Here is a 26,052-nt window from a genome sequence, read left to right as displayed (position 1 = left end):
GACCGCAGCTGCTGCCAGCAAGCTCCCTCTGTCCTGAGCCCTGTCGTGTGTCCCCCCTGCGCTATGGAAGATGGGGTAAGTGGGGTGCAGGAGCAGTGGGGAGGGGGACACCCTGACATTAGCTCCCCTCTTCCTCCCCCCCCCCCAGCAAGCAGGAGTCTCAGGGAGCAGCTCCAACACAGAGGGCAGGAGCAGCACATGGCAGTGGGGGGAGGGACTGCTGCAATTGCTAGCCTACTGGGCAGCTGCTGCACAGGGGACTTAGGGGAGCGGGGAGCTGATAGGGGGCTGCCGGTCCACCCTGGTTCCAAGCCCCCACCAGCTAGCTGCAAGGGGCTGCTCTTCCTGCAAGCAATGGACAAAGCAGGCGGCTGCCAAACGACATTAGAAGGGAGCATTGCACAACTTTAAATGAGCATGTTCCCTAATTGATCAGCAACGTAACAACGAAACAACATTAACCGGGACGACTAAGTTAGGAGTTACTGTATACGTAAAAAAAAACCCCATAAGTGTAGTCTTATTTTTCTTTTTCATATTTGAAGAAACTTCTTAAAATATATTTGTGAAGTTATTTGTATACAGTAATACATGTCTTTTTATACATATACACATAAATTTATGAAATAATGCAGGGAATATTTTCACAAGGAAATTCTGTCTATTCGTATGAAATCATATGCTGTTGTACAAGCAAAAATGACATTTCTTAATAGGCTTAATGATTTCCTTCTAATGGCATCTAATGGCTTCCACTCCTAATCAATCATTTTCTGCATATTAACAGTGATGTAGGGCCACTTCCTCAGAACTACGGAGCACCTACACTTCCCACTGACTTCACTGAGAGTTGCAGGTTCTCAGCACTTGTTAGGATCAAAAACATAGCTCTTGAATCCAGCAATAATGTTACCCAACAGCTATCATGGAAACTTCCTCTGAAAAGTGCAATTACCTGTTCTGTTTCCTTATACTCTGTGTATGCATTAAAATAATGATTTTAATGAAACTCAAACTGCATTTCTACTATCTTGTATTTTCATCAAGATTTTGCTACCACAGAGTAGAATACTATTGTTTTATGTCTGTAGTCACTCAATATCTGCTGTAGACTTACCGGTAAGTAAATTTATAGGTAAAGGAAACTAATAATTTTAGCTTTTGAATAATAAAACAAAGTTTTTATGCTGAAAAACCACAGTAATATCTATCTCAGTAGATGTGTGGCACTAACTAGCATCTACTTGCTACAGAATGTTAACTCCATAAAGGATCATTAAAAAATGATGCTGTGCATGTATGTTTAGGGGCTATATATTTACTGAACAAAAACAAAAGTTGCAAATGTGTGGGTGCAAATTAAGTGGTCAGTGAAAGTCAGGCCCTAAAAGCCAAGCAGTGGATAAAGTCATACAGCAGTCACAATATGCCAGGTCTGTCTTCCTTGGCTGTATGCAGTGTTGTTGTAGCCATGGGTTTTTTGTCATTGTTTTTTCTGTCCTAGGATTAGCTTCTTACTTTCATATGCAATGTTGTTGTAGCTGTGTCAGTCGCAGGATATTAGAGAGGCAGGGTGGGTGAGGTAATATCTTTAAGTGAACCAATTTCTATTGGCAAGAGAGACAAGCTTGCAAGTTTACACAGAGCTCTTCTTCAAGTCTGGGAAATTTACTCAAGGCACATCTACACTACAAAGTTAAGTCGACATACAGCCACTGTAGTAATTAGGGCGGTGTTTCACATCCACACCACGCTCCTGTCAATAGTGCGGGTCCTCACCAGGACCCATCGACTTAACTGTGTGGGGCATTATGGGGCACTGATAGCTGGTGCCCTGCCTGCCCTGCATGGGGTTCACAAATGGAGCCCCCACCCCGGGGTTCCAGCTGTAAGCCCCACACGGGGCTGACAGCCAACAGGCAATGTAAATAATATAGTGTCTCACTTGGACACTGCGTTGCCCTGACTACATCAACCTAAATGCTACTCCTCTCACGGAGGTGGACTTATTAAGTCAACGTAGTGAGCCTACTCACATCAGCAGGAGCACCTTTATAGTGTAAAAACAACAAGGAGTCTGGTGGCACCTTAAAGACTAACAGATTTATTTGGGCATAAGCTTTCGTGAGTAAAAACCTCACTTCTTCAGATGCATAGAGTGAAAGTTACAGATGCAGGCATTATATACACATTATATGCATCTGTAACTTTCACTCTATGCAGCCGAAGAAGTGAGGTTTTTACTCACGAAAGCTTATGCCCAAATAAATCTGTTAGTCTTTAAGGTACCACCAGACTCCTTGTTGTTTTTGTAGATACAGACTAACACGGTTACCCCCTGATACTTTATAGTGTAGACACATACAAAGTTACCTGCATTACGTCGACTTAACTCTGTAGAATAGATCAGTCCTCAAAGTGTAACAGCTATATAAAAGGTGGAACAGATTGTTTAGCATAAGTAATTAATGTATATTTTAAGGGACCATTCAAGGTGAAGTGGCCTGTTAAAACCCCTCCAGTGATAGGGGCAAAAGGAAGCGGGAGGAGCAGCAGTGGGAGCGGAGTTGTTACAATAATCCATAAATCCAGTGTCTCTATTCAGTCCATGATATTTAGTGTATAGCAAAATTATGAATTTAAGTTCCAAGGCTCCTCTTTTGAAAGTGCTGTGCAGGTGTCCTTTTGAGGATGAGCACTGATAAATCAGTTGTCGAGTGATTGCTTTGTGATGGCTTATTACGACAAACCCGCTAACCACCCACCTCCAGCTGCACCTTGTCTCTCTTACTTTTATAGGCAAATATCCATGAACAAACTACTGAATTTATATTGGCAGGGATTAGAGATGGTCAGAAACCAGGGGAAAAAAGTACAAAATGTTTTTTTCAATTTTTTGCATTTAAGTTAAAGTTTTCTGACCAGCTGTAATATGTTTTTTTTTTTTTTTTTTTTTTTTTTTTTAAGTCATAGGCCTCCTTTTTCCAGTGAAAAACTCTTGGGATTAACTACAAACATCTGGGAGGCTATGCATTTTAAAACAAATACAGCGTAACTAGATTCCAGAGCATTAGTAAATTGTAAATTAACTGTGCTGGTACTGTTTTAAATATTTGAATTTAAAATGTGTTTGCCAAGGAAAAAGATTTAAGCAGCTAATATCACTTCCAGCTTTCTGACTGAGATGCTTTTATATTTATTAGTTTACAGAGCATATTACAATTTTAGATGAGAAGTTGAATATTTGCAGGTTGGTACATTTATACATGGCTTAATGAATCATATTTGGCCCAAGTCTTATAAAGTGGGTAATTATTTCTACAAATTCAAGAATAAAACAAGTTAAAATCCAGCTGATTTTAGATAGATAAGCTAATATGTAGACTTCTGTTTCAGACACTGTATCATGATACACTGTGTGTTTCCCAGGCAATTAGTTACTTCTCTTGTCTGTTATGGTATGTAGGTGAAAAGAATGGGGCAGAGCCAGATGATGCGGAATTGGTGAGCCTCAGCAAAAAGCTGGTGGAGAACGCAGTTCTAAAGGCGGTACAGCAATATCTAGAAGAAACTCAAAACAAAAACAGACAGACTGATGGAAGCCCAGTGAAAACGGAGGAAGCAGCTAGTGGCAATAAGAATGAAAAATGATAATGATAACAGAAAGTGAGCGCTGTGAGAATGCCAAGGAAGCACAAATCCACCAAGAATAACCATCAAAACATGTCCCAGCTCCCTGTTCAGATCTGCTAAGTTATGCTGGCTGACTTGCATTATGCTTTGTGAGCGTCTCTTACCAGAAACGTGTTCTGAATCGAGGGGCACTAACAAACACTTTCCTGAAAAGCGTTTGCATTGCTGAAAAACGACTGAATGCTGGGAAAGATGATTGGGAAAAAAAAGACAAGATTTTGAAATAAAAAGAAGATCGAACTTTCACAAGCTCTTAACTACAGAGAATCTCTTCATAGCTTTCAAAGAGGAACTGAACCCCTTGTGTATGCCTTTTGCACTGAAATGAATGGCCATGGAACAACGCCCTGCCATAAGTGAAAACAATGCGAGCTACATTGTTTGGCAGAGCTGCATAACTGCTCACTTGATCTAGAATTCCACATTCAGCTGCAAAGCTAAGAGCAGTCAATGCTAAACTAAAAAAGTTACCACTAGAGATGTTTATCACAGATACTATTACACAGTAGGTAATATCATGGGAGTTTCTCTTGAATGTGACACTATGAAGTGTTCTTCACTTTTCAGTAAAGTTTGTTCACATAAATTATATTTTTTGACAAAACACTACCTTTTTATATACAATAAACATGGGTGAAATTCTAAGTACTTAAAGAAAACACATGCCTGTTTTGATACATTAATGCCATACTTTAATATTTAGAAATGACAGTTATATGCAAAATGTATTGTATCATTCTTTTCCTCTAGGGAAGAGCCATGAATCAGACTTAATAAAGAAAGCCTTACACAGAGAATCGCTGGCCCTGTTATCAAAACTGAATAAGATAAAGGAGCTCTTATCAAACCCTGAGACACGGATGAAAATTAACAGGGAACTGTTTCAAGACAGACATAAACAGCAGTCGTCATTAAAAAGTCATGTTGACTCCAACTCTCCAGCTATGTGATTGTAAATAGCTATGGTGTAAAATCTCATATAGTTGTTTTATGATGAAAAATATTGTTTTTGCAAGTTTTCCATCTCTTTTTTTATACAGCCAATATAAATGAAAGCCAATATAGTATGTGGTATTGTGTTAAAATACATGCACAGAAAAGAACAGACTGTTTACTGATAAGTTACAGTAGCTGTCTAGATAAATTTTTGGATGGATGGATGGATGGAAGAAAGGAAAAAAGTTAAGGATGCAGGTCTATGTCATGATTCTGCCACAGAAACACTAATTTCTGATCAAACACTGTGGCAATTCTAGAACACATACTCTCAAAGTGATTTTTAAAATGTATAGCTGAAGAAGGCATTTTTAAATGATTAGTCTTTTCTGTATATGCTGGTGTTTTGGGTTGGCCCTGATTCTTGTTTGTTAGTTAATCAGCACTTGAATACACATGTACACATGCTGAAATGTTTTTTCTGCTATTGTTTACATGCAAGCAAGAATGTTTTAATCTCTCAAGGTAAAGTCCTGGCTCCACTGAGGTCATGGGCAAAATTTCCATCGACTTCAGTGGAGCCAGGATTTCACCCTCATTATTTATTGTTCAAATAATCATTGTTCAGAATATTTGCCTTGTCACTTCTGTGGAAACAAGATGCTTCTTGTTTTTATTTCTGTTATTTCCTCCATCTCTTTGCCCTCTGCTATGTGAAAAGGGGTCTGAACCTGTATTCCATGTGCACTCAACATATCTACTGAGTACTGGGTGCACATACACAAAAATGCAGGATTGGGCCCAATATTAGCACTTTTTAAGCATTTGTGGAAACTGCCTACAATTGTAAAATCATCTGCTTAATCATGCATTCTGTGATCAATATCAGATTTGTGCTGGTAGAACTGCAGTATAAATATTAAGGTTTTATTCATCAACTATGAAATTGTATTGGTATTTTATCTCATGGATCAGCTATTTTTTTCTCAAGTGATAAATGAGAGCGTATTAAAAAATGCATCTTATGTATTCAAGTCCATCTTCCTAATAAAAACATTTTCTCTTTGCACTGTGTCATCTTCCCCCTCAAATGGGCTTAGATAAAATGAAGTACCACCTTTGAAGGTAACTGTAGCAGAGGTAATTAAATGACTTGGGTGCAACTCCTCCCTCCCCCACCAACTCATACCTAATTATATGATTTTGGCTGTTATGCCCAGGTGAGAATATTGAATCTGGATGCTGAAACTCTATGAATTAAGTCCTGAATCTTTCCAAATCAGTATATATTGGAAGAAAATGCCTACCAGTACATTACATTTTTAACAGAATTATATGATGCCCCATGTCAAAATTTAAAGGACAAGACACCGAACAACTCTGGAGATGAACCTTTTCGAAGTTTCTTTGCTACATTGTATACTACGAGGGTTAGAAAGAAGTACAATTTACTATGTGCCCAAATCCTAACCTCGTTGAAATGAAGTGTTGACAGAGGAAGCAGTTCAGGATTGGGTCCCATACATAGGTGCTGGAACTAAGGGTGCTGCCACACCCCTTGGCTTGAAGAGGTTTCCATCATATACAGGGTTTACAGATTGGTTTAATGGCTCTCGGCACCCCTGGTCCCATATGTCCATCCACAGATCATTTGTGAAAGAAAGGAAAGAAGGAAATTTGCCATCAGTATTGGAAATAAAAATCCCAATTTTCAAAAGTGGCTGCATAAATTACACACACAGCAATACCCACTTTATGGGCCCAGAATATGGTTGGTTATCCCTTAGGCTAGCTAAAGACAGAAGGGAAAAATTGAGAGGCACTTATTAGCACATGTGCTGGTTTATCAATAGTATGCTATTCATCACCGCATCAACAATTTATGTCTGTAGAGCAAGATAGACAAGAATAATCAACCAGGCAATCAGATGCATAAACAAAGGAGCTATACTATGTCTGAACTGAGTTTAAGGGGAAAAAAGTTACCATTTTTATTAGTTGTTTTCTCCTCCTAAACAGTCTAATCCCAATACTTTTCAACTAATTGGCTATGGCAACTAGTATTGTCATGTGAATTTATCAAAAACTTTTATTTCCTGCCAAAACACTTAGAAAAGACTATTTTTATAACCCAAGTTATGTCTGGTGGTGCTAGCCTGTCACTTTAGAGCCATGAGACTCTGCAGCCATACCGTTGTGGCCTTGTATACAGATTTGAATAAAGGCATTGTGTGGCTTGACATACCGTTGATATGATGGTTGCCCTGGAAAACATGGGCATAAAATCATAGGGCCCTGCAAGGCTTCACTATGGGAGCAAAAACGGCCTTTGGGAGGTCAAAGTTGTAGAACTGGAAGGGACTTTGAGAGGTCATCTCATCCAGCCCCCTGCACTCATGGTAGGTCTGAGACAAGTGTTTGTCTAACCTGCTCTTAAAAATCTCCAAATGATAGAAATTCCACAACCTCCCTCGTAAGTTCGTTCCAGTGCTTAACTACTCTGACACTTTAGGTTGGACATTAGGAAAAACTTCCAAACTGCCCTTGCTGCAACTTAAGCCCACTACTTCTTGTCCTAGCCTCAGCAGTTAAGGAGAACATTTTTTTCCTCCCTCCTCCTTGCAACTAACTTTTATGTACTTGAAAACTGTTATGCCCCCGCTCAGTCTTCTCTTTTTCAGACTAAAACTACAGGACCCCACTTGATATGCCTTTTCAGTTTGTCAGTGAACCACTCATAACTACTCTCTGGGAATGGTTTTCAATTAGGTATGCACCCACCTGATAGTAGCTCCATATCTAGGTTGTATTTCCCCCATTTCCTTATTAGAAGGTCATGTGAGACAAGATATACCACATTTACCACTTCCCCCTATCCACAAGGCTTGTTACCCTGTCAAAAAAAGCTATTTGGTTGGTTTGACATGATTTGTTCTTGACAAATTTATGCTGACTATTACTTATCACCTTATTATCTTCTAGGTGTTTGTAAATTGATTGCTTAATTATTCGCTCCATTATCTTTCCAGGTACTGAAGTTAAACTGACTGGTCTGTAATTCACCAGGTTGTCCTTATTTCCCTTTTTATAGATTGGCACTATATTTGCCCTTTTCCAGCCCTCTGGAATCTCTCCCTTCTTCCATAACTTTTCAAAGATAATTACTAATGGCTCAGATATCTCCTCAATCAGCTCCTTGAGTATTCTAGGATGTATTTCATCAGATCCTGGTGACTTGAAGACATCTAATTTGTCTAAGTGATTTTTAACTTGTTCTTCCCCTATTTTAGCTTCTGATCCTATCTCATTTTCACTGGCATTCACTACATTAGACCTCCAGTCACTAATAACCTTTTTGGTGATAACCATAACAAAAGAAGTCATTAAGCACTCTGCCATTTCCACATTTTCTGTTATTTCCCCCCACCCCCACTGAGTATTTAAACAATGGTTTGTCCAATTTTAGCTTCTATGTCTAACCAACACATTCTAACTTTCTCACATTGAGTATGTCACTTCTGAGCACTGCCAGCTAGGACTTGTCCAGGTAACATGCGGAGATGTGCCTCAAAGGTGGTTTTAAGGATTATTAAAATAACTGGAAAAATCAGTAAATCAATTAATATTCATGCCATCTCTGAGGTATAAAAACAGCAACACTTCCATGGAGGAAATATGTATTTGAAAAGAGCGGGTGTAACTAAGTACTTATGCTTTGGAACCAGATGATACTAAGTGAATCTTGAACATGAAGAAACTTTGGAACCTAGATAAAGGGCGAGATTTGCCCATCTATAGGATTAAACCAGAGGTTAATTGCATAAATGGAAGTGAACACCAAGGATGAATGTGTGTCAACCTTGGGTAACAGTAAAACCAAATGGCTTTTTCTTTCTTGAGTAAAGGATGATATAAATTCAATTGTTAATAGGGACTTGACAGGTAGGGCCATACCTTAACTCACAGTAGTACTTTAGGTCAACAAGTGGTCTCACTGAATTCAATTGAATAATATTTTGATAAAATAATCCTCTGTTAGAGTTTCACAGTCTGGTTCTTAGACTTCAAAAGTTTTCATCAGCTATATTTACAGGGATCTCAGGTTACACATAAATACACTTGCTAGGTCTTATTTTTGTTCTCAGCAGCTATGTGTGTCTCTAACACGGATCCAAGAGGAGGGTCAACTTACACTGTGGACATTTCAATAGTGTTTAAGCCTATTGCCAATCTAGCAATGCTTTATGTATTTTGTTAGAACTGTGATTTTATCAAGATCTATAGTGATATCCAAAACTTTCATAAAATAAGGTGTTGGTAAAAATGAAACAGGAAAGAAATTGCAAAGGCAACAGTATTCAGCACAGCTTGTAAAGTCATGTTTTTAGTCCAAATACATTTGTATGCAATTCAGTTATATTAAACAGGGTGGGTCGATTCAAATAATGGATTTTAATGATGATTTAAGTCAGCAAGCAGAAAAATCTTGAATTAAATAATCAATTTTAATCTTGTTTTGTAATTGAACTTTTCACCTATTTCCCTAAAGAAAGGCTGATTTCATAGGTTGGTAACCATTAAAACATGTTGACTTGCAAGTAAATACAGTCTTTGCTCTAAGTTTGCTACTCCTTTTTGCTAACTGGATGATGCACTATATATCTATATGTATTTTTAAGCAATTATATAGCTTAATATGCATTTCTCCAGATTCTTAATTTTTACATTTATGTTAGAAAATGATGAACACAATATTTCTTATTTGGTAGATTATTTTCTCTCATTTGTGTCAAGTTAAATTTGGATGGAAACTGAAATTCAATTACAAATGAACTAAACCAGCATATTAAAATTGTTTTTATTAGTTAAATAAAAATTACCTTAAATGTGTTGGATACTTAAGAAAAAAGTTTAATGAAACATATATATTTAAAACTCACTGATTTATTAAACAAAGGAAGTATATCCGGAGTTAGTGATTTGAAGTTACTGTTTCTGGTCACTGTGTCCTTCAAGATTTTAGAACTAGTATATCTTGTCCTCTCACACCTCAATTTTTATTCATAGATTGGAAAAGAAAAAATGGCATTACTACTTTTTAAACTCCCAATTGGTTTCTCAACTTTGAATTAATTAGTAATTGAAATTAAAAAGTGAATAAACTAAAATGAAGTAAACATTCTCTGGGCACTTGCAGAAGTGGCTACTGCTTTCAAAGACTAGTTTAGCATTTCAGCAAACTCTGGTTCCAGGTGCTCAGCCAGTGACTTTCCACTAATTCAGTGGTTTGACTTTCTTTAAAACTTCAGCTGCAAAGATGAATTGCTTAAATATTATTTAATTTTAAATGATTTTAATAGTAAGTTTAGACCTTTTGGGGTGTCAATTTAAAATAAGTTATTTTTAAAGAGAAAAAATAATTTTAAAAATCATTTCTATTCTCTACCCCAATATGAAACAGTGTATTAATGCAATTAAATGTAAATCAAAAGCTAACATTAAATCTGAAAACACTGGATGAGTCAATGAAATATGTTCTCTGTGGGCCTAACCCATTTCCCACTGAAAGCGTTCCAGTGACTACAGTGAAGGCTGATGGGAGCCTGTGGACTGGTAAACAAAGGCACTCAGTGAATTTATCAAACTTTGTTTTCTCCTATTTCTAACCTGGGCTTTTACTGTGTTTGTACAAACTTTTTAAAAACCTCTATTAACTGTTTCTTTCTGTACAATGTTAACGAACTATCCTTTTGATTTAGCCCCAGTCTGAGTATCTGAAACATTACTCGGTGCAGTTCTCCAGATAACTGGACAGAGAAGGCTCTGATCTTCCTCCCCAAGCAATGCCGTAGGAGAGTTCATGGAGGGCAGGGGGGCTGTATGTACTCTCCTAGAGCCAACCAAATAACCAGATAAGTTATGTGATTAATTGGCAGCCAGTTAAGGTAAGGTATGCTTTAGCTTTGTGAAAAATACTCTAAATAAACTTAATGGGCAAGTTTATTTAAATTATATGTTTTAGTATTTGAATTGTATTATATATGCCTCTCTAAAATTCCACAGAATGACAAAGCAGTTCTTTAGCTGGTAAAGGTTTTAATGTGCCTTAAAAATAACTGCCTAGTCCCAGAATATGATGTTCAATAGAAATTGTCTGGATTCTTTGATTTGAGTAACTGTAATGTTTTATGCAAAGTTATTGATCGTGTAGGAAAAGCAACAAGAAGTCATATGGTTCTTGCAGGAAAAGGTGACACATCAAGCTCTGGAAGTGATTATGCATTAATGCATAAATGTAGTTTACTTCATCATTCCTTTGATCAATACAATTTCCGAACAGCAAAGTTCTTAGTGTGTACTCATCTCCTCATTTATATTCTCCTTATGTCTTTGATGAGAACATTTGTCTTGAATGAAAACCAGCCCTGAGAGACTGCTGTCTGAGAAATAAAACACATTCATGCGCAAGCAACAATTAGAACAATTCATTGGGAAACAAAGAGTGATATACCTGCCATGCCATTCCCAAGTAATAGCTAATGGAGTACTGCAGCAATTAGCAAAAAAAAATGTTACAGTAAGAGGTGGATATGACACATCTTACTGGAGGATACAAGTTCCATTTTCTGGATGTGGATAACTATGCTTACATCAGTCCTTGTAAAGTTCAAACAAAATTGAAATCCGAAGTGAATATTCAGGGAAAGAGATTTATGCCACCCGCCATCACTACAGTATGGATTAGCAATAGATATAAATTAAAAGCAATATACCAGCTCATAACCAGGCTTATATTTGCACAATAGTTTACTTAGCTTCCTCCCTAAAGAGCAGCAGAAAATGGTCTTCAGAGAGTATCAATAAGACTGGATAGATTTTAAACTGCGATTTAAAGAAAGGAAATGGAGACAGGAGGCGGGTGGAGTGGAGTAAGTGAAGGCTAGCCATGGTACCAAGTGTGAATAATCATGGCAAGGGAGACCAAGAAAGCTGAGAACAGAGAAGCTGAATAAGTGGTTAGGGAAAGAGGTACTGTATGTATTAGATGTTGAACTGAGTGACTTGATTGTTGAAAAACCAGCAAGACAATTTCAAACTGGATTAAGAAATGGATAAGAAAATAGGGAAGAAAGGGAACATAGGCTTCATCCTGCAAGGAGTTGAGTACTCTGGTCCCCTATCCAACAAAGGGTTTAAGCATATGCTTAAAGTTAAGCACAAGTTATCCTATTTGATGGGATGGAACCGAGTACTCCACACCTTGCACAATCAGACCCTACAAGATTCCACTCTCAGAAGGAAAATAGTTTAATTATATTTTGCTCCCACTAGGGCAATGAAGGCTTAAGATCAATCATAAAATGGAGAACTGCAACAGTCAAAGGAATTAATGCACAAGGATTCCAGCAGGGACACATTTAGAGTAAAAGCAAATTCTCTCTTCAGATATGGGAGGGAAAAGAAAGTTTGGGGGCAAAGAAGGCTCCATGATTTCTACTTTGGGAGCAAGATTCAGTTTGAATTAAGGATAGTAGCAGCATTGAATAAAAAGGACTTTAAGCCAGGAGGAGAACTTTGGCATTGAAGCATAAGAATATTCCACAAGGTCATTATAGGTGTTAGAAGAACTTCTGTAAATGCTCATGGTCATGAACTGCCAGACAAGAAACAAGTAAACAAAATGAGGAAAGGAGGCATGCCAGGAGCCATTAGTTAAATTGAAACACAGCAGCCAGTTTAAGCACAGCTTAAAAGAATGAGCCAAAATGTACAGTGGAACAAAGATAAGAAATACTGAAATGATGGGAGATAATAGCATGACCCACACGTTGGCAGTCAAATAGTGTGTTTGTGCCTCAGAAGCACTAGTCTGCTAGTCACACATTTTAGCAGAAAAGCTAAGTGATTGCATTGTTGTGAAGCACCACTATCAAAAAGTATTGAAGTGAAACAACGAAGAAAATACTGCAGGGGAAAAAAAGGCTAAGGCAGGAGACAATGACCTACAATTGAATCTACAAGCTCCATCAGATGCTCTGCGGAGAAAGCAACAAAGCCAGGCTTAAAGCTTCTTACAAGTACAACACACTGTTACAGAAGTTCAGTGGAAGTAAGCGTCTAGCAATTCAAGTGGGTAAGGTAGAAAAAAAAATCTTTGGCTGCACATAAGAAGCTATAGCAATTCAGTCTGAACAATTTCATGAGTTGTGGTTGTTAGGTCCAAGGAAAATGGAGTATAGAACAGGTTGTTTGGCCAGCTTAGCCAAAGTTAGGCTAACTGTAGTTGCTGGGCCATTCCTGTCTCTCTGTGAAACATGAGGACATGCTTGCTTGGGCTACAAAGAATGAGATAAAGGGCGGGGGACCGTATTCTTGTACCAAATGTACTAGGAACGGTTTGTTTGGACATATGGAGACTTGCAGTCCCCACTCCCTGTTTCTGTTCTTAACTCCCTCCTTTCTCCTAGTTTCTAGTGCATGACGAAAAGCTGATAAGAAGCTGCTAAGGCATCATGAACTGTTTGTACTGTCAAAGAACATAGATATGCATGAATATTAGAAGCTTTTAACTAGTAAAGGGGGGGATTGGGTTGCTTTAACTATGACGCGACGGAACTGTCTATATAATCTCACTAGTTATTGTAATCGTGGCTGGTTCTCTCAGGAGACGGGCCGCTCTCTATTGTTGTGTGCACTCTTCAATAAAGAGCTTGTATTAGACCTTGCTGGTGTTGCCTGTCTCTCACTCTGCGGTCAGACAACGAACCTTGCCGTCTGGGTTAAAAAGTCCCCGACANGTCTCTCACTCTGCGGTCAGACAACGAACCTTGCCGTCTGGGTTAAAAAGTCCCCGACATGGTGTATTACGCCAACAGTGGATCAACACAAAACGTAACGCTGTGCGGGAGAGAAAACAAATCTCAGAGAAAGCTCCTATCCCTAAACTGATAGTTATATATAACTTAATTTAATCACAGTGACATCGAGTTGCTAGTTACATTACTGCATGCCATAAAATAAAGGAAAATTTATAACTCAAAAATGATGGCACAGGGGTAATAAAATGCTCATTCTTTTTATAGCTAATGGAAGTGAGCAGCATATCTGTGTAAACTACTAGGACAGGCCCACAACAAAGGCTGCCAGAATGGCCAGGCAAACCTGAAGATTTGAGAAATTAACAAACTTCCTCCATTGTTAGAACATACAGTACTTTAAAATAAAGTGTGCCACAGCTCAGCACTAGAACGCAAACACTTTTAGCACAATGGTTATTAGTGAAGGAAAGTCATAGAGCGCAGCCAAACCAGCATACGAATAAATGAAGGTGCTAAGGAAGCAGGTTTCCTAAGAGATAGTAAGGAAGTGGGGGGAAAAGATCAAAATAAAGCCATGTCTACACTAGGAACACTTTACGTGCCAGATGCGCTAAAGATTCATATGTCTCTTCATGCTTCAACCACCATTCCAAAGGACATGCTTCCATGCTGTTGATGGCTTCTGCTTGATAACGATCCAAAGTAGTGCAGACTAACACATGTTCATTTTCATCATCTGAGTCAGATGTCACCAGCAGAAGGTTGATTTTCTTTTTTGGTGGTTTGGGTTCTGTAGTTTCTGCATCAGAGTGCCCTCTCAGGTTTTGGATGGCACTTCAGATTCTTAAACCTTGGGTTGAGTGCTGTAGCTTTTTTTAGAAATCTCACATCGGTACTGTGACGGGTTGGATCACAGAAACCCACTTGGGAGCTGCCACCCGATGTGCAAAGACTACCCCTGCTTCTGTTTTCCCTGCCAGCTCAGGACTCCAGCACCCTGTCTTGCTGAGCCAGACACTCCCGTCTGGCTCCAGACACAGACCCAGGGTCTGAATCACTTGTCCCAAAGCTGCAAGTTTACCTGAAAACAGCTCGCAGTAGCGTGCTTGTCTTTAGCACTCAGATGCCCAACTCCCAATGGGGTCTAAACCCAGATAAATCCGTTTTACCCTGCATAAAGCTTATGCAGGGCAAACTCATAAATTGTTCGCCCTCTATAACACTGATAGAGAGATATGCACAGTTGTTTGCTCCCCCAGGTATTAATACATACTCTGAGTGAATTACTAAATAGAAAGTGATTTTATTAAATACAGACAGTAGGATTTAAGTGGTTCAAAGTAGTAACAGACAGAACAAAGTAAGTCACCAAGCAAAATAAAATAAAATGCGCAGATCTATGCCTATTCAAACTAAATACAGATAATTTCCTCACCAGTTCCAGAGTGCTCCCTTTTACTGGCTAATCTCCTTTTAGCCTGGGTCCAGCTATCACTCACACCCCCTGCAGTTACTGTCCTTTGTTTCAGTCTCCTTCAAGTATCCTGGGGGGGGGGGTGGAGAGGCTCCTTCTTTAGCCAGCTGAAGACAAAATGGAGGGGTCTCCCACAGGTTTAAATAGACTCTCTCTTGTGGGTGGAGACCCCCCTCCTCCCTCCTATGCAAAGTCCAGCTCCAGGATGGAGTTTTGGAGTCACCTGGGCAAGTCACATGCCCCTGCATGACTCAGTCTTTGCAGGCCGATGCCATTGTCCACATGGCATCTTGCATGTCTCCAGGAAGACTTCTCATGTGGATTGGAGCATTCCAAGATGCATTGTTCCCTAAGTGTCTCCTGATCAGGTACTTAACCTGGCGAATTCCTTCCTAAAGAAGCTGACCAAATGCCTCACAAAGCTTACTTAGAAATCAGGCAAGCATACAGCCCATATTCTTAACCTCGAGTAGAAAATGATATATATGTACAAATTGGATGAATAGATATAGTAGACCAGAACCTTTACGGAGATATGTTACATGGCCCAGGCAGCACAAAACATATTCCAGCTATGTCATCCATACATTTATAAGCACCCCCTCCCCATAAAGCCTTATAGGGTACACTGTCACAGGTACCTTCTTTGCGTTTTGTCAAATCTGCTGTGAAAGTGTTCTTAAAATGAACGTGTGCTGGGTCATCATCCGAGATGGCTATAACATGAAATATACGCAGAATGCGGGTAAAACAGAGCAGGAGACATACAATTCTCCCCCAAGGAGTAAAGTCACAAATTTAATTGACGCATTATTTTTTTTAATTAGCATCATCAGCGTGGAAGCATATCCTCTGGAATGGTGGTTGAAGCATGAAGGGACATATGAATCTTTAGCGCATCTGGCACGTAAATATCTTGCAATGCCAGCTACAACTGTGCCATGCAAACGCCCGTTCTCACTTTTAGGTGACATTGTGAACAAGAAGCGGGCAGCATTATCTCGTGCAAATATAAACAAACCTGTTTGTCTTAGTGATTGGCTGACCAAGAAGTAGAACTGAGTGGACTTGTAGGCTCTAAAGTTTTACGTTGTTTTATTTTTGAATGCACATTTTTTGTACATAAATTCTACATTTGTAAGTTCAACTTTCATGATAGAGATTGCATTTCAGTACTTGTATGAGGTGAATTGAAAAATAATTTGTTTTTTACAGTGCAAATATTTGTAATCAAAAATAAATATAAAGTGAGCACTGTACACTTTGTATTCTGGATTGTAATTGAAATTAATATATTTGAACATGTAAACATCCAAAAATATTTAAAATAAATGGTATTCTATTGTTGTTTAACAGCGCAATTAATCACGATTCATTTTTTTAATTGCATGATTAATCACGATTCATTTTTTTAATCACTTGACAGCCCTGCTAACTAAGTCTTCATTGAGCCCTTCTGCCAGCATGGTTATATTGGTCACAAAGTGCATCTTATCACACTGCTGACCGAGACAGTTATACTGGCAAAAATCTGCCATACAGATTTGGCCTAATCTGAGAGTAATCCAACTGGCATATGCCCTGCTCAATCATCCCTAGTGAAGATAAATCAGGACACCAACATTTATGGATACAAAAAAAGGAATATCTAATCACCTACTCTTAATAGTCCTTAAGAGACAACGACAGAGTGAATAACTATAATGGCTCTAGCCCGTTCTTAGGTAGCAACAAAACCAGTATGAACCGGACATGTTAGACTGAGAAAACTACATTGAAAGTCTCAGACCCAGGCTCCAGCCTGAGCCTGGAATCTACACAGCAATGAAACAGCCCCACAGCCCGAGCCCCACAAGCCTGACTCAGCTGGCATGGGCTAGCCATGGGTGTCTAGTTGCTGTGTAGACAGGCCCTGAGAGACCTAGAGGCAGGAGGATCTGGGTTAGCTAGGAGAATGTAGGCTGGTTCTGTTCCTGTAACTTCAAAGGAAAGTCTTTCTATCTTAGCTTGCAATGAAGTGTAAGATTAGATATTTAATGCTTTGTTCCAACTGCTAAATAAAAATACTTTGTTTTGTTTTAAGAAGTCTATTGGTCAGAGGCTCCCCAGTGGTGGAAATGCAGGTGCCCAAAACTTAGCTGGACTTACAGGGTAATAAGCGATTGGTATGCCTGGAGCAGTATACCTGGCTTCTGGTCTAAGCACAAAAAGGCCCAAGACCTAAGGTAAATGCACTCAGAACACCAGAGAGATCTAGTTTAGACCAGTACTGAGAAGAGAGCTTGTCAGTTACTATCAAGTATATATCACTTCACTTGTGTGTTGATGAATTAATGCTACCTAATAATATTGGAGAGTCAGACAGGCCCTATCTAAAATGTGGAAAACGAGGTGTTTAGAAAACATGGTAGCTAATGTGTATTAACTAATATAGTTGTATAATATCAGTTAGCACCTAGCGTAGACACAGACTAACATTTTCTCAACATACCTCATTTTTCTATCCCAGCCAAAGCCACAGAGGAGATGGAAATCTGTGACTTCCTATAGCAATGATTGATCACAAATTACATTCATGGAATATGTGACAAAACTAGAAAACATACAGGGGCTCACATTTGATCACACTGTGTGATCTTCCTTCATCTCTTAATTGCATGATTTTTCTTCCCCAGTTCACACATTTTTGAAAGCAGATTTACTTGTATTTTATAGAAGTTGCCTTGAATAGTCTGTTTTAGAATCAGCAATCATAAGCCACATTGTACCATGTTATTATTTGTGTCCATCTGTTTTTCATTATTGACTTTCTGTATTCTTTGTTTTCACTTGTTTATGCAAGATTAGTTTCAAAATAAAAATGCTAGCTAAGCCAACACAGCACAGTCCTGACTAGTATCAGAGGGGTAGCCATGTTAGTCTGAATCTGTAAAAAGCAACAGAGTGTCCCGTGGCACCTTTAAGACTAAACAGAAGTATTGGAGCATAAGCTTTCGTGGGTGAATGCCCACTTCATCAGACGCAAGTAATGGAAATTTCCAGAGGCAGGTATAAATCAGTATGGAGATAACGAGGTTAGTTCAATCAGGGAGGGTAAGGTGCTCTGCTAGCAGTTGAGGTGTGAACACCAAGGGAGGAGAAACTGCTTCTGTAGTTGGATAGCCATACACAGTCTTTGTTTAATCCTGATCTGATGGTGTCAAATTTGCAAATGAACTGGAGTTCAGCAGTTTCTCTTTGGAATCTGGTCCTGAAGTTTTTTTTGCTGTGATCTACAACCCATCCTGGACAACAATCCCTCACTTTCACAGACCTTAGGAGGCAGGCCAGTCCTCGCCCACAGACAACCTGCCAACCTTAAGCATATTCTCACCAGCAACCACGCACCGCACCATAACAACTCTAACTCAGGAACCAACCCATGCAACAAACCTCGATGCCAACTCTGCCCACATATCTACACCAGCAACACCATCACGGGACCTAACCAGATCAGCTACAACATCACCGGCTCATTCACCTGCACATCCACCAATGTTATATATGCCATCATGTGCCTGCAATGCCCCTCTGCTATGTACATTGGCCAAACTGGACAGTCACTACGCAAGAGGATAAATGGACACAAGTCAGATATCAGGAATGGCAATATACAAAAACCTGTAGGAGAACACTTCAACCTCCCTGGCCACACAATAGCAGATGTAAAGGTAGCCATCTTACAGCAAAAAAACTTCAGGACCAGACTCCAAAGAAAAACTGCTGAGCTCCAGTTCATTTGCAAATTTGACACCATCAGATCAGGATTAAACAAAGACTGTGAATGGCTGTCCAACTACAGAAGCAGTTTCTCCTCCTTGGTGTTCACACCTCAACTGCTAGCAGAGCACCTCACCCTCCCTGATTGAACTAACCTCATTATCTCCATACTGATTTATACCTGTCTCTGGAAATTTCCATTACTTGCGTCTGATGAAGTGGGCATTCACCCATGAAAGCTTATGCTCCAATACTTCTGTTAGTCTTAAAGGTGCCACGGGACCCTGTTGCTTAGCCCTGACTATGCACTCCATGGCATTGCATTCTAGCATCCCCATAACATAGAAACTTCAAAATTGATCCAACTGATATTTGAAATGTTATGGACACTTTCAGGCTTTGTAAAGGAAAGAAATTTCTCAAACCATAGGAAAAAATGAGTATTCAGTGCACAAAATATTCCCTTTATTAATTGGTACCCTCAGACAGTTACTAAAGGGAGAAGGGGAAGGGAGAGGAGGATAGTCAGTCCTTGGCTGGGCTAGCACCAATGCAAATATTTTTATTTCATTATTATTTGTATTACAGATTAATCGATTTTAAAGCCAGAAGGAACCATTATGATCATTTAGTCTGACCTGCATAACACAATGCCATAGAACCACACCTTCTGGTTGGCACCTAGAGACCACAGATGAGATTGGGGCCCCATTGTGCTAGGCATTATACAAAATATAATTCTTCTAATTTGTAATATGTAACTGTGGATGTCACCTTGTGCTTTGGGCAGGTATCCCATAAATTGAAGCCACTACCTAACGCAAAAGGTCTTCCATAAATATATCTATATTAGCCTTTCCCCTCCTTAACTGCTTTCATAAAGAGAAAAATAAAAGATCAAAATTCTGGACTCTGGCAGATCAAGGGCACGGGAAACAAGTTCCAGTCAAAGGACCTCTCAACGACCAGCCCTCTGGGCTCAGCTTCCTCCCATTTAAGTAGTGAGAGAACAGAAATACAGGTAGACTCTTGAACGTGTTAGGAAAGCTAGTCACTTGCTTTCTGTAAAAGATTTATAGTATTATGGTTTACATTTAACTTGCAACACACTAACACGGCTGCTACTCTGAAACCAATAAATATCAGGTAATCCTCTTTAGGCAGGGCTGCAAGCATCATATGAAAGAAAACTAACCTGTTATATTAAATCAGGATGCTTTAGGATCATCTCCCAGTTTTAAAACTGAACATTTCATCATTGTTTCACTGAACTAAATTCACCTCTTAGGCAGAGTAAAACACATCAAGGGTGGGGTTTTGAAAGCACTCAGTATTAGCTTAACTCTGCACTCATTGAAGCCAATGGGAGTTAGAGTTAGGCCAATGATGAGTGCTTTTGAAAATCTCATCTTGAGTCTCAGGGGGTAAAGCTGATTAGATGATGAAAAGATAGGTTTGTGAATATATTAGCAAATAAATGACTCAAATTATAGTTGCTGCTATTCATAGAGTCAAATAATCATTAATGAATATTCATCTGACTGTTGCTATTAAAAGTGTTCAAGTGTCTTGACATTTGATTAGCACTGGGAACTTATCTGGGGTTTAAGTTTCACTATTTGCCTGTTAAAAAGTTTCAGTCATGCAGAGAGGGAAAAGACAATCCACCACATGACCATCTGTACTACACGTAACAAACTGAAGGCTATTTGAATAAGCAAATTACCTGAAACTAAACTTCCCCCCATGTGTTCCACTCTGATTACCAAAGCAAAAATAATAATTTCAATCATCACACAATATATTGGGGGAAGCAGAAGTCCTGCAAAATGCTTATGGGGTGATTTTGTAGTCCGTATATATTTTTGTTTGGTACTAAAAAAGCAAACATGATTCTGGGATGTATTAACAGGTGTGTTGTGAGCAAGTCATTCTTCCACTCTACTCTGTGCTGGTTAGGTCTCAGCTGGAGTATTGTGTCCAGTTCTGGGCACTGCATTTCAAGAAAGATGTGGAGAAATTGGAGAGGGTCCAGAGAAGAGCAACAAGAATGATTAAAGGTCTTGAGAACATGACCTATGAAGGAAGGCTGAAAGAATTGGATTTGTTTAGTTTGGAAAAGAGAAGACTGAGTGGTGACATGATAGCAGTTTTCAGATATCTAAAAGGGTGTCATAAGGAGGAGGGAGAAAACTTGTTCACCTTAGCCTCTAAGGATAGAACAAGAAGCAATGGGCTTAAACTTCAGCAAGGGAGGTCTAGGTTGGCCATTAGGAAGAAGTTCCTAGCTGTCAGGGTGGTTAAACACTGGAATAAATTGCCTAAGGGAGGTTGTGGAATCTCCATCTCTGGAGATATTTAAGAGTAGGTTAGATAAATGTCTATCAGGGATGGTCTAGACAGTATTTGGTCCTGCCATGCGGGCAGGGGACTGGACTCGATGACCTCTCGAGGTCCCTTCCAATCCTAGAATCTATGAATCTATGAATCTAACTCAGACCTGAAGAGCAGACCCAGAGATGCAAAGCTCAGTATAGGAGGATACACAGTGTGTAACAATCCTTCGCATTTGGTGACAACTTTTGCCCAAAGATCTCAAAGTGCTTTAACAAAGGTGGATCAAGTATTGTGGTGCACTGGGTAGTATTGTTTTATTGCTGGATGGGATCAGAACAGTTCAGCTGTGTCACAGAAATGCTCCTTTAGCTCAAGTGGCAGAAGCCAGGACTTCTGTAGGAGGAAGATCTTAGTTTTTAGCCACCCAGCTACAGTGAAGTTCCAAGAGGCCATGACGAGCAGCATTGTGACAACCATGTGATTCTAAGTGGCCCTGGGTTTGTTCCACTATTCGCAGATAAGATGAGGCTTTGAGTGTAAGTGGTTCACTTGCCAGAGAGATTACCCAGCAAATCAGTGGCAGCATCAGGAATAGGAACCAAGGGTGAAATTCTAGCTCCACTGAAATTAATGAAAGTTTTGCCATTGACTTCATTATAGCCAGATTTCACCCCAACTCTCGTTCCTTGGCTATAACCACTCAACAAATCTTTCTCCTCAATAAACTGTTAATAGCTTCACTGTTACACATTAGCCACTACTTGTACCACTGCACTCTGAAAACCCTGCAGCTGAAACAGCCCCATGGGGTCACAGGCACTCAAGGGCAAACTGTAAGAGCCATAAGGATGCTCTAAGTTGCACCCTGGGCCAAACCATTCCCTGGAACAGGCAGCAACAAAAATAGTAGAACATGGTCCTGGACAACTGGGATCTTAAGCCCCACCAGAAATGTAAGGATTGCATGAATAAAGAAACACTTTGAGAAACTTGGAAGTAGACAATTTTAGTCATGGTGCAATACTACTCATTAATGTGATACTCATCAGCTATGCTATTAATTAACTATAGCCCCCAACTAAAAAAAAAAAAAAAAAAGGTTGTCTACACCCTTGCATATAGTCACCTTCTCTCTCCCACCCTCCCATCCTTTTATGCCAAAGGCATTTCAGTCAGACTGACAATTCAGCAGAGCGCATTGGGCAAAACATCTAGACTACGATAGATTCATGGCGGCAAGAGATTAGGCTTCCTCTATTATCTCAGGAGAGACCTTTTTAAAGGAAAGTTCTTATTGTTCTATTACCTCAAAACAGACTGGAGGTTCAATAGCAAAAATAATTAAAGCCCAAAGAACTTTAATTTTTCATTCTAGTTTTGGGATGGCGTGAGCATTGCCACAGACAGGGATATGACAACATATGTATGAAAGAGATATACAACTCTGATATTCCATTATGCAGGAATTAAGACAAGTGGAGAGAAAATAAACTGGTTTGTGTTCCTTTCAAATACATGGCTGCACCATATTCAGCTTATCTGTGTTAATACTTCAGAACTGAGGGAATGGGTAAAACTCACAATCTCCATTATTCAGGAACAGGATCTAAATTTTTGTTTTAAAAATACTCAACTGCTTAAGCTTTAAATTCCGCTGCTCTGTGAAAGAAGCTGATTATATTACATTTAGCCCATAGGCTTTGAAATGCTGCTGTTATATATTTTATCATTTACTGGAAAAGCACTGACCCACCAAGCTGCAATCAGATTATTGGTATCAATCTAATTATGGAGTGCATAAATTCAGTAAAACCTACTGGAGGTGATAAGAAGCACAGCTCATCCTTTCATATCCTAGAGGGATTTTCATGCTCCAGCAAGGTCTCTCTCACCACTGGTAGAAGGAATTATTCCCCTCCCCCCCCCAATTGCTTGGCTCAGTTCAGAATTAAGTATTTGCACTTGAAGAAAGAGGAAATTAATTTCTTACAGCAGTAACCTGCTTGCTATTTCTTCCTCAAATTGGAAGCGTGTCTACAAATGTTCAGTAGATACAAAGGGCCTCATAGCACGGGCAAGTGCCACTCCACTGAAGGGATTCTTTCACTCTTTTTGGAATGGAAAAAAGAATAAGGAGAAGACTCCAGAGGACCCTGATGTTCCCTACTGCCTCTATCACACCTACTACCCCAAATGGCTTTTGTGCCCAACACCATCAAAGCTGTTTTCAGCTATCTTCAGGGACTAAGCATGTAGCTTCCATAGTGTTCCTACTCCCTGCTAACCTGGGGAGTTCAAGCCTGGATTCCTGGAATGGCCAGGAATTCCCATAAAATTCTGGGCAGGCTCTGTTCTCCTGTTCTTTTTGTCCTCCTTGTGAGGTGCTGGTCTGTTTCCAGTCCCTGAGGGACTTTCTGCCACACCAGATCTTTCAGGCCTTTCTTCCAGGGCACATTCAAATAGAACTTGCAAAGAGTAACAAACTCACAATCAATGCAGGCTTCCAGAAGCCTTTCACTCTTCCCTTCTCACCAGAGCTAGTCACAGGAGCCAACCTCCTAGTTCCTTCAACTGAGGCATCTCAGCCCTCAAAAGGGAACATCTGATCCCTTCCAAGGTGGGTCTGATAAATTGAACAGGACTAGCTGGTCGCAAGTCCCCTGACCATTACAAGGGGCAGAATTAAAGATTCCTGTTCTGTCCTTGTTTTCCTTTGATTATTCCTCACAATCGAGAGCACAGCTTTACAGAAGCACATGAACTGTGCAACAGTGGATGTCCTGTCAGCATAGAAACATATATTCTATGGTAAAGTCCTACACTGATGGGGAGAGGACTGGATCACATAATAGGGTTTTTCCTTCTCTAGTTTCTTTATTGTCTCTGATTATGTATTTGAGGAGCATCATGGCATTTAATTCCATCAGATGTTTGGAATATGTAATGCTGCAGAATGCTTTTCTGATACTATAGAACCTCAGAGTTACGAACTGACCAGTAAACCACACCCCTCATTCGGAACCGGATGTATGCAATCGGGCAGCAGCAGGGGAGGGGGAAAAAAAGCAAATACAGTACTGTGTTAAACTAAATAAAAGGGAAAGTTTAAGAAAAGATTTGACAAGATAAGGAAAATTTCTGTACTTTTTAATTTAAATTAAGATGGTTAAAAGTAGCATTATTCTTCTGCATAGTAAAGTTTCAAAGCTGTCTTAAGTCAATGTTCAGCGTAAACATTTGAAAGAACCAACATAAGTTCTGAACAACAACCTTTGTTCCCAAGGTTTCCTAACTAAGGTTCTATTGTATGTCCATTCAACAGAATACAAATAACGATGCATATGGTGAAAAACCTCACACGTTGCTAAACCGCACCCAGTTTCCAAGCACAACTGTGTTACATTTACAGATCTGACCTGCTATGCCATTAGGAGGACTGGTGGAGTGATAGTTTTGCACAGAAGCAGACTCTGCTGGCCCCAAAAATGATTCTACTCTTTGAACATATTTGGATCAGAGTTGAAAAGTGATCTCTTCTAACAGCGTTTCCCAAACCTGAGGGATGAGGGGCCAGCTGTGGGGCACAAACAGACCTCTTCAGGGTCTCTGCTTTCAATCAAAAAAGAAAGTCTCTAGCTGTTACAACTCATGAAGATGATCTTCAGAATGAGACCTGAGTGTAACCAATGCATTAATCTCTTCCTGGGTTTGCAGACAACCAGACATAATAGCTCTGAAGCATGAATTTCCTCACTGATTTCAACAAGTGCTAGTTCAGAAGCCTGTGATGATCTTGTTAATTTTGACATTTAAAGTACTTTGCGGCTCAGAGTAAGCAAAAAGGTAAGTAAGCATCACATTATGAATATCTTCACCAGCATTTCTCAACAAAGGGATAGAAGGGTGGGTACAAAAGAGGTCTACATTAACATGGGTAGGCCTCTAACACAGTCGTTTTCAGACTTTTTTCATTTGTGGACCCCTAAAAAATTTTGAATGGAGGTGTGGATACCTTTGGAAATCTTAGACATGGTCTGTGGACCCCAAGGGATCCATTGGCCACACGTTGAAAACCACTGCTCTAACACATGGCTGAGTTACGGGGACCTGGTTGATTTCTTTTTTCTGAACAAGGCTCAGCTTTCAGAAGTTTTGGAAACTCTAGCATACAACGAAAAACACCTTTGCAGCTCTCTGCTCCTTATCTTGAGTGGAATGGAATTAGATGCTTTGAAATACATAAAGTTAAAAGTAGACTGGTTAAAAAACACCAAGCTCATGAAGTTAATGAAGCAGAGTTGTGCAAAACCTATATAACCCTGTGAAATGAAATGGTGGGAAGAGTGGAAGGTGTTAAGTTTAAGTTCTCATTGCCTTAGCCCTGCTTCATAGATTTCAGGCATGTCCCAAAACTAAGGCTCACCAGGAAGGTGTACTGCCGTTTTCATTCAATTGCTCACTTTAGGCAGCTCTAATAATAGCTCACCCAATGCGTAGGGGTGGTGGACAAGTGGCAGTGCAAGCTGTGGTGAAGGGATTTAAGTCCTGATCCAATGCCCACTGAAATCAATGGGAGTCTTTCCACTGATTTCAGTAAATATTGGTTCAGACCTTTAAGGGTGAAACAACCAATTTAGCTCCCTTCTTTTTCCCTTTCATGCAGAAAATCTGCATGAAGATACTGTGATGAACAGTACACGCTCCAGCGCAAGGCACTCACCTCCTGCAGTCATCAACGTAATCATCTTGACGTGGAAAATATTCCCATTTTGCATAGTAAATACAGCTTCTCATCTTACACTGCCAGTTTCCATGCTGCTCAGATGTGAAAGCAAACGGTTGGTGAGTTTTTCATAACAATGTCTTTCGGCATTTCCAGTAATTACTACACAATTAAGAGGTACTGTGCTTATCTCTCTGCCCAAAGAAAAGCTTCTGAACAGCTGTCAGAACAATTCTGAAACATCCAGATCTCAAAAGGAACATCCTGCATGTTTCCGTAATACCCAATTATCCAGATCAAATATGAGGTGG

The 26,052-nt window shown here is 39.6% G+C and overlaps 1 protein-coding gene across 4 annotated transcripts in view; it reads left to right on the top strand.

Annotated features, from left to right (window-relative positions):
• Window positions 1-26,052, top strand: part of AKAP7 (A-kinase anchoring protein 7) — a 164,646-nt gene that overhangs the window by 129,144 nt on the left and 9,450 nt on the right. Inside the window, exons 8-9 of one of the 4 annotated variants that reach the window (XR_004645128.1) lie at window positions 4,444-5,154; window positions 5,215-5,396. The exons of 1 other annotated variant lie outside the window; for it this stretch is intronic. Coding sequence is in view for 2 of the 3 variants with exons in the window: in XM_034765651.1 (XP_034621542.1) it covers window positions 4,444-4,643 (200 nt within the window). In the remaining variant the exon portion in view is untranslated. Of the gene's footprint in view, window positions 1-3,466; window positions 5,397-26,052 lie in introns of those variants that run through there. 2 more of the 4 variants (XM_034765651.1, XM_034765652.1) reach the window with 2 other exon arrangements.

This window comes from Trachemys scripta, chromosome 3 (genome assembly GCF_013100865.1).
Source record: "Trachemys scripta elegans isolate TJP31775 chromosome 3, CAS_Tse_1.0, whole genome shotgun sequence".
NCBI classification, from domain to species: Eukaryota; Metazoa; Chordata; order Testudines; family Emydidae; genus Trachemys; species Trachemys scripta.
The sequence above is the reverse complement of the archived record's forward strand: the minus strand, read 5'-3'. Positions and strand labels throughout refer to the sequence as shown.